The 23,693-nt window shown below is 45.4% G+C and overlaps 1 protein-coding gene across 1 annotated transcript; it reads left to right on the top strand.

The window, feature by feature from the left end:
* Window positions 1-9,878: 9,878 nt before the first annotated feature.
* Window positions 9,879-23,664, top strand: LOC111969912 (protein transport protein Sec61 subunit alpha). Its single transcript, XM_023996292.2, has 12 exons — window positions 9,879-10,196; window positions 13,978-14,045; window positions 14,128-14,193; window positions 14,400-14,478; window positions 17,405-17,536; window positions 17,793-17,902; window positions 18,280-18,433; window positions 19,693-19,853; window positions 20,098-20,295; window positions 22,121-22,312; window positions 22,411-22,487; window positions 22,581-23,664. The coding sequence occupies exons 1-12, from the start codon at window positions 10,190-10,192 to the stop codon at window positions 22,765-22,767; spliced, it is 1,431 nt and encodes a 476-aa protein (XP_023852060.1). The 5' UTR covers window positions 9,879-10,189; the 3' UTR covers window positions 22,768-23,664.
* The last annotated feature ends 29 nt before the right edge of the window (window positions 23,665-23,693 follow it).

The following is a 23,693-nucleotide window of genomic DNA, read 5'->3' on the forward strand; positions in this document are numbered from 1 at the left end:
TTAACTAGCAAGTCAGTTAAGAACAAATTCTTATTTACAATGACGGACTATTTTATGATTATTTTTATTTATTTCACCTTAATTTAACCAGGTAAGCTAGTTGAGAACAACTTCTCATTTACAACAGCGACCTGGCCAAAAGCAAAGCAGTGCGACACAAACAACAACACAGAGTTACACATGGAATAAACAAGCGTACAGTCAATAACACAATAGAAAAAAATAAAGTCTATATACAGTGTGTGCAAATGGCGTGAGGAGGTAGGCAATAAATAGGCTATAGTAGCAAAGTAATTACAATTTAGCAGATTAACACTGGAGTGATAAATGAGCAGATGATGATGTGCAAGTAGAGATACTGGTGTGCAAAAGAGCAGAAAAGTAAATAAAAACAATTTGGGGATGAGGTAGGTAGATTGGGTGGGCTATTTACAGATGGACTATGTACAGCTGCAGCGATCGGTTAGCTGCTCAGATAGCTGATGTTTAAAGTTAGTGAGGGAAATATAAGTCTCCAGCCTCAGCGATGTTTGCAATTCGTTCCAGTCACTGGCAGCAGAGAACTGGAAGGAAGGCGGCCAAAGGAGATGTTGGCTTTGGGGATGACCAGTGAGATATACCTGCTGGAGCGCGTGCTACGGGGTGTTGTTATCGCGACCAGTGAGCTGAGATAAGAGCTTACCTAGCATAGACTTATAGATGACCTGGAGCCAGTGGTCTGGCAACGAATATGTAGCGAGGACCAGCCAACGAGAGCATACAGTCGCATGTGTAGTAGTATTTGGGGCTTTGGTAACAAAGCGGATGCACTGTGATAGATTGCATCCAGTTTGCTGAGTAGAAGTGTTGGAAGCTATTTTTAGATGACATCGCCGAAGTCGAGGATCGGTAGGATAGTCAGTTTTACTAGGGTATGCGTGAGTGAGAGGCTTTGTTGCGAAATAGAAAGCCGATTCTAGATTTGATTTTGGATTGGAGATGTTTAATATGAGTCTGGAAGGAGAGTTTACAGTCTAGCCAGACACCTAGGCATTTGTAGTTGTCCACATATATAGGTCAGAACCGTCCAGAGTAGTGATACTAGTCGACGGGCGATGCGGCAGCGAACGGTTGAAAAGCATGCATTTGGTTTAACTAGCATTTAAGAGCAGTTGGAGGCCACGGAAGGAGTGTTGTATGGCATCGAAGCTCGTTTGAGGTTAGTTAACACAGTGTCAGAAGAAGGGACAGATGTATACAGAATGTGGTCGTCTGCGTAGAGGTGGATCAGGGAATCACCCGCAGCAAGAGAGACATCATTGATATATACAGAAAAAAGAGTCGGCCCAGAATTGAACCCTGTGTACCCCATAGAGACTGCCAAGATCGGACAACAGGCCTTCCAATTTGACATACTGGACTCTGTCTGCGAAGTAGTTGGTGAACCAGGCGAGCAGTCATTTGAGAAACCAATGTATGTCTACGATAAGAATACGGTGATTGACAGAGTCGAAAGCCTTGGCCAGGTCGATGAAGACGGCTGCACAGTAGTGTATTTATCGATGCGGTTATGATATCGTTTAGTACCTTGAGCGTGGCTGAGGTGCACCCGTGACCAGCTCGGAAACGGGTTGCTCAGCGGAGAAGGTACGGGGATTCGAAATGGTCAGTGATCTGTTTATTAACTTGGTATTCGAAACTTTAGAGAGGCAGGGTAGGATGGATATAGGTCTACCCCGGCCAAACCCTAACCCGGACAATGCTGGGCCAATTTTGCACCGCCATATGTACCTCCAATCACGGCCGGTTATGGTACAGCCTGGAATCAAACCAGGGTCTGTAGTGACGCCTCTTGGACTACGATGCGTATTTTGGTAATTTAGTACGACATCTGGAACTTTGCATACTAACTATATCCATACTTTGACCAATAAGCATGCTATATACTCAAATCACATCACAAATAGTATTGTTAGTATGAGTATTCGAACACCAGGTCTATCTCCTTGATTCTATTCCATTTTATCAGAATCGACTTATCATCCGCTTCGCCCATCTTTCCTCACTAGTTCCGAATACACGTCGCCTGATGCCTCCTGTTTATGTTCTGTTCCAAACCATCTAACCAAAACAGAGTGTTTATGTTCACTATATTGGATCATTCCAATATATTGGTATCAATCCGCGGCGGAAGGATAGATCCGAGGTGAGGATTTACAGATTCACTCCCGTGTACACCTGTGTCACGGCTGGGGTCCGCCACTATATGAGACCCATGGCCGTGACACACGTTCTCTTTCATTTTCTCGGCAGACGTTCGTATGGTTTGAGGTACAAACTTTCTGAAGTTCGCTTGGTGTCACTGGTAAGTGTAATATCTTGCGTGAAAGTATACTCACTAGTTTGCAGCCTGGAGCAGCTGGCCAGTTGGCCAGCCCCTCCTCTTGAGTGCTCCACTCGCTGTGTGCGGTTGATCTGTATCTTCTGCCCATGTTTGTCGTACTGTGTTTCGTTAGTGTTACACTACGACTCCGTGTGCATCTATTAGTATGGTGGCTCTTGCTGCCACAAACTGTAATTTACCTTACACAACTTGTCGGCTGGCTTGTTCTATGTGTGTGCTGTGAATTGCTTTAACATGCTGTTCCCTGCGCAATAGGCGTGTGTTCTCTGCTAATTACCCTGCTGTTTTTTTCTTGTTCTTTCCCTGTAGAGTGTAAAGTATCATGGTGCCTTCACTACGTTGAGACTGAGTTCCTTAACGGAGTTACTCCATCATATGGCTGTTTTTACGCTTGGATTAAACCGGCTAGGTAATATTGCACTTGCGTAAAACAAAAAAACGAATAAATCAAATCCATTACCTGGTTGCTGTTTTTTGTATGCCTGTTTTTCCCACGCGGTCTTACCGTTTTGCTTGAGGTACTGGATAATTTATCCCTCACCGGTTCCTATTCCTCCAAACGGGTCATGACATAAGCTCTCCCAGGGTATCGGACCCCTGCGCTCCGTGCGCTTGTTGCTTGCTGAACTTATGGCTTCCCTTTTGACAGGTGTGATTGTGGCTTCCGAGAGGCGGTGGAGCGCCCTACTGGATGCCTGTTTTTGTTGTTCTCAGAACGCCTGCGCCTGGCGCATTGTAGGCCATGCGCAAGTGGGTCGGCTAGGCTAAGGCTGGGTACGAGCTCCATCCCTCAGGAGTGATGCGCCAGTGAGCTGTAAGTACTCTCCCAGGAAGCATGCCAGAGCCACCTCTGGCAGAGCCCATCTGCTGCCAGGCCTGGACGGGGCAGGAGTCGGCCACCATAAACGGAGGGCGCATGCCCTGCGACAGAAGGTTATAGCTTCAGGAGACGACAGCTTTTCCCTTTTGCCAGTGATAGGCTGTTCCTGGGACGATGCTGCACTGTTCACCACCATCAGCGGGCTACCAGGCCATCAGAAGCCGGCAGCGGGCTTCATCGCCCCCACCGGTTCGAGAGGCTATGAGGAGCCTACTCACTCGGGTAGCAACTGCACCGGACATCAAACTGGTGGACAGTTATGACTCTCCATCTGTCTCCATCTCTGCTGAGTTCCGCGAGGCCTTGCAGAGAGCTGGCCTCTGCCAGGGATGCTTCCGATTCACAGCAGGAACTGGACTATGAGTTATAGTGGCGCAGAGTCACTCGGCCTCCGGGATCCCGACCATGGACACCATGACAGCTGCCATCTCCTCCCGGACAGGAGATTATAGGGTGGAACCCGCACTGAAGCCAGGACCCCCCAGGGTTTTTGATGCGAACTTGAAAGCCCCTTACCAACACGACTATGTACTGCAGGCCTACCTGCAACTTTGTTGCTGTATTTTATCGATGGCGGTTATGATATCGTTTAGTACCTTGAGCGTGGCTGAGGTGCACCCGTGACCAGCTCGGAAACCGGGTTGCTCAGCGGAGAAGGTACGGTGGGATTCGAAATGGTCAGTGATCTGTTTATTAACTTAGTTTTCGAAGACTTTAGAGAGGCAAGGCAGGATGGATATAGGTCTACCCCGGCCAAACCCTAACCCGGACAATGCTGGGACAATTTTGCACCGCCATATGGTACTCCCAATCACGGCCGGTTATGGTACAGCCTGGAATCAAACCAGGGTCTGTAGTGATGCCTCTTGGACTACGATGCAGTGCCTTAGACCGCTGCGCCACTCAGGAGTCATTAGTTAGTTCAATTAATTTGTATTCGCTCACTTCGGACTACGGCTGCATATTTTCCGCCATTTTCTTCAAATCTGAAAACATTGTGAAGCCACGGCCATTTTCTGAAGAATTGCATTATGGGCCTTAAAAGTATGGAAATAGTGTCCTCTGCGTGTATACTTCGTATTTTGGTTAATTTAGTACGACATCTGGGAACTTTTGGCATACTAACTATATCCATACTTTGACCAATAAGCATGCTATATACTCAAATCACATCACAAATAGTATTGTTAGTATGAGTATTCGAACACAGGTCTATTCTCCTTGATTCTACTTCCATTTTATTCAGAATCGACTTTATCATCCGCTTCCGCCATTTTTCCTCACTAGTTCCGAATACACGTCGCCTGATGCCTCCTTGTTGATGTTCTGTTCCAAAACCATCTAACCAAAACAGAGTGTTATGTTTCACTATATTGGATCATTCCAATATATTGGTATCAATCCGCGGCYGAAGGATAGATSCGAGGTGAGGATTTACAGATTCACTCCCGTGTACACCTGTGTCACGGCTGGGGTCCGCCACTATATGTAGACCCCATGGCCGTGACACACGTTCTCTTTSATTTTCTCGGCAGACGTTCGTATGGTTTGAGGTACAAACTTTCTGAAGTTCGCTTGGTGTCACTGGTAAGTGTAATATCTTGCGTGAAAGTATACTCACTAGTGTTTGCAGCCTGGAGCAGCTGGCCAGATGGCCAGCCCCTCCTCTTGAGTGCTCCACTCGCTGTGTGCGGTTGATCTGTATCTTCTGCCCATGGTTTGTCGTACTGTGTTTCGTTAGCGTTACACTACGACTACGTGTGCACCTATTAGTATGGTGGCTCTTGCTGCACAAACTGTAATTTACCTTACACAATTGTCGGCTGGCTTGTTCTATGTGTGTGCTGTGAATTGCTTAACATGCTGTTCCCTGCGCATAGGCGTGGGTTTCTTGCTAAATTACCTGCGGTTTTTTTTCTTGTTCTTTCCCTGTAGAGTGTAAGAGTATCATGGTGGCGAGTTTCCTTAACGGAGTTACTCCATCATATGGCTGTTTTTACTGTTTGGATTAAACCGGCTAGGTAATATTGCACTTGGCGTAAAACAAAAAAACGAATAAATCAAARCCATTACCTGGTTGCTGTTTTTTTGTATGCCTGTTTTTTCCCACGCGGGTCTTACCCGTTTTTGCTTGAGGTACTGGATAATTTATCCCTCACCGGGTTCCTATTCCTCCAAACGGGTCATGACATAAGCTCTCCCAGGGTATCGGACCCCTGCTCCGTGGCCTTGTTGGCTTGGCTGAYCTTATGGCTTCCCTTTGTGACAGGTGTGATTGTGGCTTCCGGAGAGGGCGGTGGAGCGCCCTACTGGATGCCTGTTTTYTGTTGTGTTCTCAGAACGCCTGCGCCTGGCGCGATTGGAGGCCATGCGCAAGTGGGTCGGCTAGGCTAAGGCTGGGGACGAGGTCCATCCCTCAGGAGTGAGGTGTAAGTCCCTCTACTCCGCGCCAGTGAGCTGTAAGTCCCTCTACTGGGCCCAGTACCTCTCCCAGGAAGCATGGCCAGAGCCACCGCTGGCAGAGCCCATCTGCTGCCAGGCCTGGACGGGGGCAGGAGTCGGGGCCACCATAAACGGAGGGCGCATGCCCTGCGACAGAAGGTTGATAGCTTCAATGGAGACGACAGCTMTTCCCTTTTGGCCAGTGATAGGCTGTTCCTGGGGGACGATGCTGGCACTGTTCACCACCATCAGCGGGGCTACCAGGCCATCAGAAGCCGGCAGCGGGGCTTCATCGCCCCCACCGGTTCGAGAGGCTATGAGGAGCCTACTCACTCGGGTAGCAACTGCACCGGACATCAAACTGGTGGACAGTTATGACTCTCCATCTGTCTCCATCTCTGCTGAGTTCCGCGAGGCCTTGCAGGAGAGCTGGGCCTCTGCCAGGGGATGCTTCCGATTCACAGCAGAGACTGGACTATGGAGTTATGTAGTGGGCGCAGAGTCACTCGGCCTCCGGGAGTCCCCGACCATGGACACCATGACAGCTGCCATCGTCCTCCCGGACAGGGAGATTATAGGGTGGAACCCGCGACTGAAGCCAGGACCCCCCCCAGGGTTTTTGATGRGAACTTGAAAGCCGCCTTACCAACACGACTATGGTACTGCAGGCCTACCTGCAGACTRTGTTGCCCCGGCTGCAGGAGGACACAGAGGAGCTCCTCCAGGAAGTGATGGAGGTGTCTTGCCTGCGCTCCCTGCTCCAGAGGGATGTGGACGGGCCATGGCGCAGGTGGTTACCTCCCGGCGCCATCTCTGGCTGGCCAAATTCCGTCTACCAGCTGCTCTCCAGAGCACATTTGCCACTCTCCCCATCACCCCAGGGCTGACGTTTGGCCCAGGGGTTGATGACATTCTGGAGCAGACCGATAAAGTTTGTAGGGACTGGGAGACCCTGAGACGGTTCATGCCACCTCCTCAGGCCCCAGGTCCAAGGCAGACGGACCGTCGCCACCCACCTGCACCCGAACAACAGGGGGGGGGGGTGTCCCTCTCCTGCCCCATCGCTTCATGCTGGGGGACGACAGCAGGGAGTGTCACAGCGTGCGGTGGCGCAACGACCTGTCAAGTGTCACCGCCATAGGGACGTGCCTGGGGGACCCAGGCGCTCGGGGCGCTAGAGAGGCGGGCCCCGGCCTCTCTAGGCCGGGGCAAATTGGGAGGAGGGTGTGGAGTCCCCCTGGGTGTTGTCCACAATGCTCAAGGGGTTCTGACTCCACTTCCGGTGCCAGCCCCCGTCCTTCAGGGGCCTTCGTGTCACCACGGTGGCCAACCTTTTTGGCAGGAGTGGGTGGAATCCGCCCTGACCTGCCAATGCCTGTTGGGCTTGCTGACGGCTGCCTCGTTGCTGATTCCCCTGGGCCTGCTCRATCTCCAACCTCTTCAACGGCAGTTCAACTCACACTGGCTGCACCCGAAGCGCCACCGTCACCGCCAGCTGCGGGTGACCGCACAGTGCCTCAGGGCATTGTTGAGGTGGTGCTGTCGCTCCTTTCTCTTAGGTGGGGTGGAGATGCTGAGGTTGGGTACTCCATGTCAGAGCAAACAGGGCCTCTGTGCTTAGATGCTCTGGCTCACGATTGGCCAGGGCTGGAGCTTTACGTATTCCCCCCTTTTCCCCTGATCCAGGCTGTGCTGGACAGGACCAGGATGGTGGATCATCGTCTGCTGCMGGTGGCCCCATACTGGCCCAGACGACCCTGGTTCAGCCTTCTCCTGTCCCTGTTGTCTGGGACACCTAGGCAACTGCCCCCGAGACCTGACCTGCTGTCTCAGGCCGGGAGAACTCTGTGGCATCCGAGACCGCACCGCCTCAGTCTGTGGGCTTGGCCGCTGAACGGCACCAATGGTCCATGTTAGGACTACTGGAGGGCGTAATGTACACCATGCAGAGCGCAAGGGCACCGTCTACTACCGCGGCATACCAGTTGTGTTGGCGGTTGTTCTGCTCTTGGTGCACTGGTATTGAGGTTGTGCCCGAGTCATGCGGGGTGCAGTATGTCCACCAATACCTGCAGTCTCACTTGGATGAGGGCTTGGCAGCCTCTACACTGAGAGGGTATTTGACCGCTATATCTGCCTGCCATGTGGGGTGGATGGACAGGCCAGTGGGGTGCCATCCCTTGGTCTCCAGGTTTATGAAGGGTTTTCATTGCCTGTGTCCAGCTAGCACCCGCTCAATGGCAAGCTGGGATCTGGATGTGGTCTTGGCAGCTTTGGCAAAGCCGCCTTTCGAACAGTTGGAGTCTGCCTCCCTGAAACACCTCTCTATGAAGGTGGCTTTCTTGGTAGCGATTACTTCCATGAAGAGGGTGGGTYAGCTCCATGCTCTTTCGGTAAGTTCTGAGTGCTACCGGATGGACCCCGGGGGGAGGAGTATATCTCTCCTCTCCAACCCTTCATTCCWCCCGAAGGTTCTGTCAGACAGGCATGTGAACATCCCTTTTATCCTGTCTGCTTACGACCCCCCGGGAGTGGCAGGGGACTCTGGGCCTCCCTCCGGCATGCTGTGCCCTGTGCGGACACTGGCTGCCTATGTGGAGTGGACATGGTCAGTGAGAACAACAGACCAGCTTTTAGTCCGCTATYATGAGAAAGTCCTGGGYGCTGGGTTATCAAAGCAGAGGCTCTCTCACTGGATTGTGGTCATGATTACGACAGCATACCACCTGGCTGGCAGGCCAGTGCTGGGATCTGTGGTGGCACATTCAACACAAGGTGTGGCTGCATCCTGGGCTCTACTGAGAGGAGTGCTCCTCGCTGATAGCTGTGCTGCGGCCAGCTGGGCTTCCTCTTGTACCTTTGCTAGGTACTATTGGGTAAATGTGGCACCTCCCTCTGAGGTTGGTTCAGCGGTCCTGGGCATCGCCTCCCCTTCCGGCGACTGTGCCAGGACCCCCCTTCCACATTGATGGCCCCTGCGTCTCGGTCCCGCGCTGGGACTTCGCCGCTGGCTGGCCAGATCCCTCTAGCGCCGACTAAATCTGGTACGGGTATACCAATATATTGGAGTGATCCAATATAGTGAAACATAACGAAGGTTACATATGTAACCAAGGTTATGTGAGCTATATGGATCACTCCAATCCTCTACGGTGCTAGAGGCGCCTCAGAAATGATGTAGAGAATGTGTGTCGCAGCCATGGGTCTATATATAGGGGCGTACCCCAGCCGTGACACAGGTGTATGAGTGAATCTATAAATCCTCACCTCGGATGTATCCCTCTGCTGCGGAGTGATACCAATATATTGGAGTGGTCCATATAGCTCACATAACCGTGGTTACATACGTAACCTTCGTTTGACACACCCACTACTTTCCTGTTGACACACCCACTTGCCCATACTTAGGTCGCCATATTGGGATGCAGCTACCCCCTTCTCCGAGAGTCTCATCTTTCGATAGGTGGTGAGTTTGTTGCTTGGTTTGGGTTTTACACACGATTTTGTGATGATTTTCTTGTCCGGGTGTGTCATGTGTAGCAGCTTTTTTTCTATCACAAGCCCCATGTTTTGGAAGAGGGGCAAACTTTATATCGGCAGAAAGAGGTGATTAAGCTGCAGCCACTACAATAGATAAATCAATAGCACAAAAAATAACATGCAGTGATAAAAATTGTATAATGCTGACCCCTGATGGCAGTAAGTGTTAACTAAAGCATTTTCTGCATTCCCAAATCATTGAAGTCAAATAAACAGTATTTTAATTTGTTCATGATCATGCACTTTAATTTCAGTGAAGGTAAATTAAACTACTGAATGAGCAGTCTCATGTGATCATTTATAAATTGTAATGACCTAGGAGTAGTTATTCTGAAGTTTTGCATTTACTGCATGTGTAATATTTATTTTATCATAATCAAACGCATATTTGAGATTTATCTGTTTTGACTAGATGGGATACATTTTTGTCAGATTTGACATTTGGCAGCAYGTTAGGAGAATTTAGGCAGCAGGTTAGGATAATTAATTTAGCAGGTTATGAGAATTATGCCGTGTTCAAAACTACTGGGAACTCTGAAATCTCCGACTTCCGTCCGTTCAAGACAACTGGGAACTTGAAAAAAAAACGTGCTACGACTGGGAAAAATCGTTTTGAACGGTCATCCAACTCGGAATTAGAAGTCYGAATATCGGACATATTTCTAAAGCTCCGTCATTCCGACCTGAAAATCAGTGACATCATGATTTGACCTCGTTTTTTCCCTTTTCCCAGTTGAATTGAAAGCACCACAAGTTTCAAATTCAGACATTCTTGAACGCGGCATAAGAATCACCAAGATCTGACCTGTAGTAGGAGCTTCATTGATGACGTGTCTTTACAGCGCATTCTTTTCTGCGCAAAACGGTTCAATGGTGCCACGCAAACTGTGCTGATCCTTCAAGTGGCACCAGTTTAACACAACAGGAATCGGATAAAGMACACCATGGGCAGTGAGTTATTTTTTTCTAACGTCTGTCGATGTATCTGTGAATTGCATGTTAAATGTATATTTTTAACGTTTAGCTAGTTAGATTGGCTGTGWACGGACATGTATTGTAGCTTGCTACTAGCTAGCCAATGACAATGCTAACGTAAAATGAAGAATATTATAACGTTAACGGAATGGGATGCTAACGGCAGGAGGCAGCTAACCTAGTCGCTGCTGACTTTAGCTAACGCTTCTCATGAAGTGCCCACAAATTGTTGACCCTTGGCACTTAGTTGGGACATTTTAGATTGCTGTGTGCACCTTCAACATATTCGCTAACTAGTTACCCTCTACAGTCTTTGTCATTCTAGGAAATGTTACTAGCTAGCATAGTCTGTTGTAACAGTGTCAYTACCTGTGCGCAGAGATACTGCCTGATTCAAGTCTTTGCAATGACAGTGACATCAGACAAACTAGGTGGTTCGAGCRCTGAATGCTGATTGGTTGAAGCCGTGGTATATCAGACCGTATGATAACATTTATTTTTACTGCTCTAATTACGTTGGTAACCAGTTTAAAATAYCAATAATGCACCTCYGGCGTTTGTGATATATGGCCAATATACCACGTCAAAGGGCTGTGTCTGTCCTAGCACTCTTCGTTGCGTCGTGCGTTAGAACAGCCCTTAGCCGTGGTATATTGGCCCTAAACCACACCCCCTTGGGCCTTATTGCTTAATTATGACTAGTTTGCTTCTAGCTTGCTTACATTTTTTTMAATAAACCACTGGCATTCCCAATGAATGTCAACTTCTTTGAAGAACTAAGGTTAGCTGTCCAGCTYCAGTAGATATTAGAGGTCGACTGATTATGATTTTTCAACACCAATACCGATTATTGGACAATCTAAAAAAATATGTGTGTAATAATGACAATTACAACAATACTGAATGAACACTTTTTTATCTTAATATAATAAATAAATAAAATCAATTTAGTCTCAAATAAATAATGAAACATGTTCAATTTGGTTTAAACAGTGGCGTGCCGTGGGCCTGGGGCCTGGGCCTTCAGTGAGGTACTACACAGTCCCACCCGAATTAATCCACCTCTTATTACCATCATTATGATGCCATGGCTCTAGACACTATACATTTAGACAGAAACGCAGTATAACCAGGCGTTGCGTCACCTTGAAATTGACAAATTGACATTTTTGGGTAAACAGTGTTTACCCAAAAACATGACACAATCAATGAGTCTTTTCAATATTTCCCTTCACCTTTTCATTGTGCAGCTCCGTTGCCCTGCGCGCTTGTTCGTTGAGCTGTAGATCCACTCCGGTGTCCCCAAAAGTTTTTCAAAAAGGCACCATTGCTTGTAAGTGCCCAGCCGTACTTTGGTGTCTTGTTGCTGCCTTGGTTAGACAACTCAAGTTTGCAAAGCCAGTGTGACGCCAAACACCAATCGACACTTGCAATAATAGGCATTCCCAGCAGTACAGTTTGCAGTGCTTCTCGGAGCTGTGAGCCATTGATAGAGCTCGTAGTTGGAACCCCTTTCCCGCCTGTGAAGGCTTTGTAGCGTCGGCGTCGGGCGACTCTCCTTAAATGTCTAACTTTTCTTGAAAAGTTCGTCTTGAGAATGGCGTTATAATTATATCCTCGACCAAATTGATATCTTCTCCTCCTTCCGCCATTGTGGGTTGAAAAAACAGCTTAGTAGTACGCGAATTAATTCGTTTACAAATTCAGTTTCCTAGATTGATAGACCTGCCCATAGGACCTGCCTCCATTTGGTAATCCAATCAAGAAGACGTGCACCACTACGCCTGCTAGCTGGCTCCTGTGTAACACTGGAGCCAGCCAGCAGGCGTACAATAGCCAACTATAAAGCTGATTGGTTGACACTAAATTTTCATTTCCATTCACTATAAGCTACAAGCGCTCGCACTGTTGATTCTGAAGCCTGAGGGCAGATTTTAGACCCTGGCAACACATGATGGCTGAATATGATGGGATAAAGATCTAACATAAAGACCAGCCCTCCAAATCTCAACCTGGGGCTGGAAGCAGTGCAACCAAGAGGAAAGCTATGAAATGAAGAGTATAACTCTTACTCTGGGGAATAATTTAATACATATTTGTGGGAAAATATATATATATATTTTTTTGATATTCTGATGATGTTTAAGGCCAGCAGAGAAGGCCTTCTGGCCCTGAGCGCCCACCACTGGGTTTAAATAATGCAAAAACAAAGTGTTGGAGAGAAAGTAAAAGTGCAATATGTGCCTGTAAAAAAGCTATGTTTAAGTTCCTTGCTCAGAACATGAGAACATATGAAAGCTGGTGGTTCCAGCTTCCAGCTTCCAGTCTTCAATATTCCCAGTTAAGAAGTTCTAGGTTGTAGTTATTATAGGAATTATAGGACTATTTCTCTCTATACCATTTGTATTTTATATACCTTTGACTATTGGATGTTCTTATAGGCACTATAGTATTGCCAGCCTAATCTCYGAAGTTGATGGGCTTGAAGTCATAAACAGCGCTGTGCTTCAAGCATTGCGAAGASCTGCTGGCAAACGCAGGAAAGTGCTGTTTMAATTAATGTTTACAAGCCTGCTGCTGCCTACCACTGCTCTATCAAATTATAGACTTAATTATAATATAATAAACACACAAATARGAGCCTTAGGTCATTAATATGGTCAAATCCGGAAACTATCCGGAAACTATCATTTCGAAAACATTTATTCTTTCAGTGAAATACGGAACCGTTCCGTATTTTATCGAACAGGTGGCATCCATKAMTCTAAATATTGTTGTTACATTGCACAACCTTCAATGTTATGTCATAATTATGTACAATTCTGGCAAATTAATTACGGTCTTAGTTAGAAATYAATGGTCTTCACACAGTTCACAACGAGCCAGGCGGCCCAAACTGCTGCATATACCCTGACTCTGCTTGCACAGAACGCAAGATAAGTGACACAATTTCCCTAGTTAATATTGCCTGCTAACATTAATTTCTTAACTAAATATGCAGGTTTAAAAAAACATACTRGTGTATTGATTTTAAGAAAGSCATTMATGTTTATGGTTAGGTACATTGGTGCAACGACCGTGCTTTTTTTTCGCAAATGSGCTTGTTAAATCGTCACCTGTTTGGCGAAGTAGGCTATGATTCAATGATAAATTAACAGGCACCGCATTGATTATTTGCAWCGCAGGACAAGCTAGTTAAACTAGTAATATCATCAACCATGTGTAGTTAACTAGTGATTATGTTAAGATTGATRGTTTTTTATAAGATACGTTTAATGCTAGCTAGCAACCTACCATGGCTCCTTGCTGCACTTGRGTAACAGGTGGTCAGCCTGCCACGCAGTCTCCTCGTGGAGTGCAATATAATCGGTGTCCAAAAATGCCGATTACCGATTGTTATGAAAATTTGAAATCGMKCCAAATTAATCGGCTATGCCGATTTTAATCGGTCGACCTCTAGCAGATATAATGTATTTCTATTGCCTCTGTTAATCTGCTCTCATCAGCCTAGCTATAGGCCCACTAGTTTGTTCCCACATACAATATAGCTAGTTAGCTAACTAGCTAGTTAGTAGCTTATTGACTATGTCTGTAAATGTGAGTGGAGCCTAATTTTTGCATGCATGGGAGTGATGACGTTTCATCCTGATAAAGTGTAACTATCTTGCAKTGGTTAGGACAACTTATTTTGCTGTGTATGTTGTATGTCGTTTTCCCCCCCAAAGAAACTAACCAACCTCGTGTTTTTTTTTTACAGTCAAATTTTTGGAAGTCATAAAGCCMTTTTGTGCGGTCTTACCCGAGATTCAGAAACCAGAGAGAAAGGTATAGTATACCGCAATCTCTCCTCTCCTCACAATCTTAGCTCTAGTGATGTTTCTAAAATCTCCCTCTTTTACCTCTACAGATTCAGTTCAGAGAAAAAGTACTATGGACTGCCATCACTCTCTTCATCTTCCTGGTGTGCTGCCAGGTTAGTATCTGCTGAGCATCTGTCTCTGTGTAATTCTATATATTGTATGGTTCTTGCAGAGAAGCCCTGCCTGTCTTTGGTCTTATTATCACTAGCTGATAATATGGTTAAGGCCACAGGTAATGATGACTCAATGAGTGTAGTTATAACTCTTGTGGGTACAGTGTATTGGGTTCATTCTTTCTCTTTGTCTCCTGTCCTCCTAGATTCCCCTCTTTGGCATCATGTCCTCGGACTCTGCAGATCCCTTCTACTGGATGAGAGTAATCCTGGCCTCCAACAGAGGTGAGAAACAAACAATCTGGTTCTACTTAGTTTGAATGCTTGCCTGTGTCTGTAATCATCAGTCCATATGGAGGAAGACAAGTTTAAACGTTTGAACTGTGCGTCCCTAGTAACAGATTCGGCCCCGCCCACAAAGGGTTTTTAAAAAAGGGTTCTCATTGAAATGCATTAATTTTAGTGCTGCGTTAAATGGCTTAAATATATATATTTTAAATAACCAAGTGTTCTATCTATAACCGAGTTGATGCCTGATATATGATGTGTAAAGCCAGCAGTCTAATTATTTCAAGCTACAATGCCAAGGTGGTAAAATGCTAATTCAATAACTGCATGCACGCTGGTGTCCCGTGCCATTGTAAAAACAGACACATTTGCTGGGTCTGTAGTGAGTGGGAACAWTATCATAGTTTTTGCTTTGCTTCTTCTCCACTGCAGTGTATTTCTGGAGGCTTGGACTGGAAATATATCGTGCAGATTAGCTGGTTGGATAGCCAGCCAGTCATGATATTGGCTGCTAAGTAGCTACAGTTACTACTAGTAGCTAGCTAATAGAAGAGAATACTGAAACGAATGTTTGTCAAGTGTCATGACTGCATGTTATGTATACCTAGCTAGCTATATAGCTTGAAGCTAGGCAGAAGCGTTGTCACTCTTCACTGCAGAAAGTGTGTGTGTGCGTTTTGAACATGACAACTTTCAAGCAACCCAAAGATGGTAAGCTATCTATTTGGGTAACTATTTTCGAATTAGGCATTAGTTTCATAACCCAATCTAGCGAAGTTTGCAAGCTAGCTTTATCTGGCCTGCATATCAAATCAAATGTATTTATTTAGCCCTTCTTACATCAGCTGATATCTCAAAGGGCTGTACAGAAACCCAGCCTAAAACCCCAAACAGCAAGCAATGCAGGTGTAGAAGCACGGTGGCTAAAAACTCCCTAGAAAGGCCAAAACCTAGAGAGGAACCAGGCTATGAGGGGTGGCCAGTCCTCTTCTGGCTGTGCCGGGTGGAGATTATAACAGAACATGGCCAAGATGTTCATAAATGACCAGCATGGTCAAATAATAATAATCACAGTAGTTGTCAAGGGTGCAGCAAGTCAGCACCTCAGGAGTAAATGTCAGTTGGCTTTTCGTAGCCGATCATTAAGAGTATCTCTACCGCTCCTGCAGTCTCTAGAGAGTTGAAAACAGCAGGTCTGGGACAGGTAGCACGTCCGGTGAACAGGTCAGGGTTCCATAGCCGCAGGCAGAAAACAGTTGAAACTGGAGCAGCAGCACGGCCAGGTGGACTGGGGACAGCAAGGAGTATGAAATGTTCTGCCTTGTTTGTCGATCTTTAATGCTACCTAACAATGCAGTACCAACCTGACTAGCTGCCCATCCAACCAGCTAGTAATASGCAGCTAGCTAATAGTGCTGAGTGATTAGTGCTTTGTCATTTCGGTTTGATTTAAACAAAAAATAATAACGAATTTGGGTATTTAAAAAAAAAAATCACAATGCATTATGAAATGACATTCAAATGTTTTTTCTTCATGTTAAATTTCTAATCAGAAAATAATTAACATTCAATTGCCAAAACATTTAAAATATTTGATTGTCTCTGTCAGGTCCACATTGGATAGACATCAATAGGAAATTACTATAAAATATTTCAGATGTGTATATTACTTTGTTTTTATTTGACTTTATTTTTTAATTCCTTAAAGTCATCATCTCATCTCTGCTCAGGCAGTAGCAGCCAAACAGCTCTGTGCTCCCCAAATACTGTACTGTCTTTAGTCATCTTATTTTGCTAGGCTAGCCTGKTCAAGCATGCTGCAGAGCTGTCTGAGAATCCTTTTACTAGTTCTTCAAAGTAAAAGACAGTTCCTGTAAGTATATCTCCATCCCTCTGTTGTTGTGTACATTCCTCATGAGGTCTGTGTGAAACTAACTGAACATAGTTAAAAGTGTATGCGTTCTTGCGCTGAACTAGGTTGAATATTTGCTTTATGGAAACTACAACTTCCTTCAGCCCAGTGCGCCACATCTTTCTTGACGTGATTTCTCATGATTAGTTTTTCTCTGTAGAGAAATGGTGCGTTGGGCTCACCAAAACCCTCAACTAAATGGAATTCAAGTAATTGAACAGCTGTCGGTTAATTAGTTGTTTAATAWCCAAAAAAAGGAAATGYCGGTAAATCGCTCAGCACTACTAAAGATTTATAGTACAGAAAATACATTCTTCAAGTCCAAGTTGGATATTAGAAGTGCTGTACTTACTAAAGAATCTATTGTACTGCCAGTTAAGATGGCATGAATATGATCTTAACCAGGAAATATAGCATTTAACTTCAAACAAAACACAGCGTTCTAAAGCTTTACCCTTCCTGGTTGTTGCTAAGCTAAACAATGGGCTCACTTCATTGACCCAGCGGTCTAAGGCACTGGATCTCAGTGCTTGAGGCATCACTACAGACACCCTGGTTCGAATCCAGGCTGTATCACAACCGGCCGTTCTTGGGAGTCCCATAGGGCGGCACACAATTGGCCCGACGTTGTCCGGGTTTGACCCGTGTAGGCCGTCATTGTAAATAAGAATTTGTWKTGAACTGACTTGCCTAGTTAAATAAACAAATATTGACACCTGTCTCCCTCCATTTATTAACGGCTCTCAATCTTGGCTACTGATCATGTTAGAAGCATCTATTACACCTTCACTGTTTGGTTCCCACCTCTTACATGGAGAAATAATTCTTCCCTGTGATGTTATCAGGTCTTATCTCTTTTTGACAAGCAGTCTTTGCAAAAGCTGACATTCTTTAGCTGATATCACTGTATTCAGAGCTTTGCCTTTGTTAGAATCCCCTTTTCCATTACAACAGTGTTGGTTCATAATAATGGTTGACTGGACTGTACTGTGATCCTCCACCATTCTACAGGTACTCTGATGGAGCTGGGTATCTCGCCCATTGTTACCTCTGGTCTCATCATGCAGCTGCTGGCTGGAGCCAAGATCATTGAGGTTGGAGACACCCCCAAGGACAGAGCACTCTTCAATGGAGCACAGAAATGTAGGTCCACCCTCTAATCATCTTGCACAGAAGCAGTTTTTACTAAGGAATGGGATTAATCATAATACGTTGAATTATGGTTATATAGCCACCTGGTAATTGTTCTGATTTGTGGGCTTGTATACGACGGGTATTAGAATAAGGGTCTCTAGCCTGTCATAAGGCTGGGGTGTATTCAGTATCCCATTGCAAAGTGTTTTTCCACTCACAACAGTCCAAGGATATTGAATGCAACKGTCTTCCTTTTTCTCTGCAGTGTTTGGCATGATCATCACCATTGGGCAGGCCATTGTTTATGTGATGACTGGCATGTACGGAGACCCCTCAGAGATGGGTGCTGGGATCTGCCTGCTCATCATCATTCAGGTTAGTTAGATCCCCCCCAGTTCATATAAACAGTTAATTAATTGTACCCTTTAGGTCTCTGTACCTAACTTTCACTATTAAAACCCTTTGGCAGCCATTTCTTTAATCTGTCAATCAGCCATGCTCAACAGTCTGCTCTGCTTTCATCCGCCTGGTCAGGTAGCCTAGTGGTTAAGAGCGTTGGGACAGTAACTGAAAGGTCGCTGGTTCGAATCCCTGTGCCGGAAAGGTGGAATAATCTGCCGTTCTGCAAGGCAGTTAACCCACAACTGCTTCCCGGGCGCCGTACCTCTCCCATTTCAGTTGAATGCATTCAGTTGTGCTGACTCGGTATACCCTTTCCCTTCCCTATTTTAAGCTCTCTCCTTCTTCCCCAGCTGTTTGTGGCAGGTCTGATTGTGCTGCTGCTGGATGAGCTGCTGCAGAAGGGCTATGGTCTAGGCTCTGGTATCTCCCTGTTCATTGCCACCAACATCTGTGAGACCATCGTCTGGAAGGCCTTCAGTCCCACTACTGTCAACACTGGGAGAGGTAGGTAGCACTAAGGCTACATATGACCAAAAGTAGGAGGACACGTGCTCGTTGAACGTCTCATTCCAAAGTCATGGGCATTAATATAGAGTTGGTCCCCCCCMTTGCTGCTATAACAGCCTCCACTCAGCCACAAGAGCAGTAGTGAGGTTGGGCGATTAGGCCTGGCTCGCAGTTGGTGTTCCAATTCATCCCAAAGGGAAGGCCCTATGGGGTTGAGGTCAGGGCTCTGTGCAGGCCAGTCAAGTTCTTCCTCACCGATCTCAACAAACCATTTCTGTATGGACGACACTTTGTGAACGGGGTCATTGTCATGCTGAAACAGGAAAGGYCCTTCCCCAAACTGTTGCCACAAAGTTGGAAGCACAAAATCATCTAGAATGTCATTGAATGCTGTAGTATTGAGTTCCAGTGAAGGGAAATAAGGGGCCAAGCCCAACCCATGAAAAACAGCCCCAGACCATTTTTTCTTCCTCCACCAAACTTTAGTTGGCACTATGCATTGGGGCAAGTAGCGCTCTCCTGGCATCCGCCAAACCCAGATTCATCCGTCGGACTGCCAGATGGTGAAGCATGATTCACCAGAGAACGCATTTCCACTGCTCCAGACTCCAATGGCGGTGAGCTTTACACCACTCCAGCTGATGCTTGGCATTGTGCATGGTGATCTTAGGCTTGTGTGTGGCTGCTCAGCTATGGAAACTAATTTCATTAAGCTCCCGATGAACAGTTCTTGTGCTGACGTGGCTTCCAAAGGCAGTTTGGAACTTAGTAGTGAGTGTTGCAACCGAGGACAGACAATTTTTATGCACTTCAGCATTCGGCGGTCCTGTTCTTTGAGCTTGTGTGGCCTACCACTTCGCGGTGGTGCCGTTGTTGCTCTTAGAAATGTTTACTTTACAATGACAGCACTTACAGTTGACCTGGGCAGCTCTAGCAGGGCAGAAATTTGACGAACTGACTTGTTGAAAAGGTGGCATCCTATGACGGTGCCATGTTGAAAGTCAATAAGCGCTTAAGTACAGGTCAATCTACTGCCAATGTTTGTCTTTGGAGATTGCATGGCTGTGTGCTCGATTTTATACACCTGTCAGCAATGGGTGTGGCTGAAATAGCCGAAACCACTAATTTCAAGGGGTGTCCACATACTTTTGTGTAACTAGTGTATGTGTATTTACAATGTGCTCTTGTTCTTCAGTCAGGGTTGTTCCCCCTGCTGTGCTGTGGTTAGTTAGGTAACCTTGTCTCTTGTGTCTCAGGAACGGAGTTTGAAGGTGCTGTCATTGCCCTGTTCCACCTGTTGGCAACCCGCACAGACAAGGTYCGCGCCCTGAGAGAGGCCTTCTACCGCCAGAACCTGCCTAACCTCTTGAACCTCATCGCCACAGTCTTCGTCTTTGCTGTAGTCATATACTTCCAGGTCAGTGGACAGACAACCTGCTTTATAGCCTATATCGTCTTGGCTGTCATTTGATTGGTTTTACAAATGGCTTTCAATTCATTGCTTAAGTGACCTTTATGACCATTGGATCTGACAATGTGAACATAGATGTTCAGAACAAAAAGCTGCATGCATAGAATAATTGAAGACAAACGTTGAATCCCATTGGATTTCCGTGGTTGTTTTTGAAAGGTCTTGAACACTTCTCGCCTCCTCCTTCCAGGGCTTCAGGGTGGACCTGCCCATCAAGTCTGCCCGTTACCGTGGCCAGTACAACACCTATCCCATCAAGCTCTTCTACACCTCCAACATTCCCATCATCCTCCAGTCTGCCCTTGTGTCCAACCTGTACGTCATCTCTCAGATGCTCTCCACGCGATTCAGTGGCAACTTTCTGGTTAACCTGCTAGGCACCTGGTCTGTAAGTACCTGTCCACAATGACCTTTGAGTGTCGCTTCTGTGTTCATTACACAGAGGTGGAGACTTGCCTCACCCATGTTCATTACACCAGTACTATTTAAAAATGTACATCCACTTAGTTATTTTTTTCTCATCACTTTTAACCTTCATGGGGTTAAAACGGTACTGAATACTTCTGTGTGTTGTCTAGTAGTGTGTGACTGTAAACAATGAAGTCTGTTTGATGCCATAGTGGTGGTTATGATCACATGTTTTGGACTACTATGACAGCACACTGGTAGTGTTGACAGATTAGACATTTCTTTCAGCAATCCTGTGTAAGAGAGCTAGCCTTCGGAATGTTTTAAGAGGGCTCCAGACTAACATTTCCCCTGGTCGCACTCAAGCCTCTGTTTTTCAGTTGGTGGCACCAGCCCAAGATTTGGTCGCACGCCCATAAAAAATGGGTAATGCATAACCATGGTAGCAATTGAAAGGGAACAGTTTGGAGATGATTGGAAAATTGATTTTATGTGCACTTTAATCTGAAAATACTCCTGATACATTCAGTAACATAAGAATATTCCTGGAAAATGTAGGGTAGAACGTAAGACCAAAAAATCTCTAAGTGGCCACACCTCTCCAAATTGTGCACAGTTCCTAAGTAATTTCAATGCCCTTTTATGACTCAAGAATCTTCAACTAGTAAGGTGCTTTTGAGCTCTCCTAGCTGTGCTGGTGAGGAACTACAGCAAGCACAACCCTGCATCCCCACCATCACACAATTTACTGTTTACGCAATCCAAAAACAGTCCATTTATAAGTCGCAATATGGGTGAGATGTGCATCACACATGATATTTCAGTGTTAGGCTTTCACAATGAAATTKAAGGAAAGTATCATCATTTTGATACACATAGAAAGGAGTTATGATTAGTGAGCGCGGTTTTCTTTCTGTGAGCTCAATGGCCAGTTTCTGTAGAGATAAATCAGATCAAGCCTGAACTYTATGACGTGGTTTCCAACAGMCCAATATTCTACATACTTTAGTGCAAAAAAACMTGGTAATTATCTACAATGAACATACAGTAGTCCATTCTGCATTTGTCCGGTCTGTTTCTTTTACGCCTGCTATGTAAAAGAGACAGGAAGTCATAATCGAGAGTGACAGCGCGCTAAGCAACTYCTCTATCTTGACCTGAAAAATACATGATCTAAGTGATTGATAGTTGGTATTCAACAGTCATAAAAGTATGCCTTATTGATTTACTTTGAAGAACGACTTAGATAGTGAATTTTTTCAGACTGCATAGGCAGTAGCTCTATAGAGATGACTTGGGGTGAAATAAAGTCATCAACTAAAACAAATGTAATATACACAACTGAGATATTTTATTAAAGTGATGTGAATAAATMATGGTTAGTAAGTGATGAAGTAACTACTATTATGGGAATTGTATTCAACCCACATAATGCATAGTGCATTTAATGTTTTAAAAAACTATCAAAATTGAAAACGGATTTTAATACTCAAACCGAACAGACTTCAAAAAGCACTAATCGCTCAGCACTACCAAGCAGGAATGCATAATTTAAGATTTTGATGTGCAACCTATTCCAGTGATTGTCATGAATTTGGGGTTGCATAATGTTGATGTTTTCTTTTATCCAAAAGAGATGTTTTGAGTGAGGTTGCAATGTAGAAAACATGTAACTCACACAGCTAAATGGTTGCAAAATGTGACTCAATGGTCGCAGTCTTGAACCCTGTTTTACTCATAACAGCCCTGATTGGGCTATGCTTACATGGAGAATCTATACTTAATTGATTGTGTGTTTTGTATAGGATACTTCCACTGGAGGACCAGCTCGTGCCTACCCAGTTGGAGGTCTCTGCTACTACCTCTCTCCCCCGGAGTCCTTTGGTTCTGTTTTGGATGACCCCATCCACGCTGCAATCTACATAGTCTTCATGCTGGGCTCCTGTGCCTTCTTCTCCAAGACATGGATCGAGGTTTCAGGATCCTCGGCCAAAGATGTGAGTCACTTGARGTATTTGCTTCATCTGTTACAGATGCACTTACTGTAGGTACACTGAAGTATGTGTGGTAGTTGCTAACTCTGCATGTCCTACAGGTGGCTAAGCAYCTGAAGGAACAGCAGATGGTGATGAGGGGACACCGAGAGACCTCCATGGTGCACGAGCTCAACCGGTAAAAACATACACACCTTTGGTTGCACTCTGGCCCAAGTGTTAATTGCTGTGTTTTTCTACACATTTCAAAAATCTTGTGTTCTTTGTGAAGGTACATCCCCACGGCTGCAGCTTTCGGTGGCCTATGCATAGGTGGGCTGTCCGTCATGGCGGACTTTCTGGGCGCCATCGGTTCGGGTACTGGAATTCTATTGGCCGTGACCATCATCTACCAGTACTTTGAGATCTTCGTCAAGGAGCAGAGTGAAATGGGCAGCATGGGAGCGCTGCTATTCTAGAAACACCCTCCAACAGGCACCACAGACACACAGCCTCCACCCTTTATAAATTACTTACTTTTTATTTTGCATTGTATCTAATGCGCACAAATCAGTACATWCTGCCTCTGRGACCTCTTTCTCAGCTTCTTTGTGTTCCCAGAAGCTCTTGAGGGCTCATGCAGACTGGATCTCACTGGGAAAGAAAGATGGTACTTGACCCAGTGTTCAGGATGGAATTGCGTCTGTTCTGTCCCYTTGTTTTGTTTTTCAATACCATTTACCCTCTCTTCATCTGACCAGCCAGGCTACTCTGCTGATGGTCTTATCTTCTATAGAAGCTTGCTCAAGGAAATTGAAGACTGACACCATTTTAAAGGAGTCTGTTCTTAAACCAACAAGCACTACACCTGGACATTTTTGGAGAGTGGAAAGAAAGTCATGTCATGTTCATTTCAGGTCATTGTAAGCTGTGCATGGMGTTTGAAGAGCCACATTGGGGTAAAGAAAGTATAAATATACTTGTACATTCTTTAAATGGCTCTGGGAATCTCCAACGAGCTTTGTTGATTTTCATTTACTTTAAAAAAATGTTTAATCATGGAATATATTTGTATTCATGCTYGTCTTATCAATAGCATATGTTAGTACTTTGTCTCTGGGTCCTAAAGGAAAGTGTTTGTGTTGTGGTCTTTTATTCCCAGACAATCGCTGTAGAAACTGCCGATGTCATTGGATGACGATGGGTTTGGTAGGAATGGAATGGGGTTTCATTTAGTGTTTTTTACTTTCTGTATTGGACATAATTATGAAATTTGACTAGGATTTTATTTTATAGATCCTCATCKCCCACTGAAAACCATCAGTGACCCCCAAATAAAACACTACCAATATTTTTCAATAAAAGCTAGAAAACAACATTCTSTGTTGAACCTTCACATGGCATA

The sequence above is a fragment of the Salvelinus sp. IW2-2015 genome, linkage group LG11, assembly GCF_002910315.2.
Source record: "Salvelinus sp. IW2-2015 linkage group LG11, ASM291031v2, whole genome shotgun sequence".
In the NCBI taxonomy this organism is placed as follows: Eukaryota; Metazoa; Chordata; class Actinopteri; order Salmoniformes; family Salmonidae; genus Salvelinus; species Salvelinus sp. IW2-2015.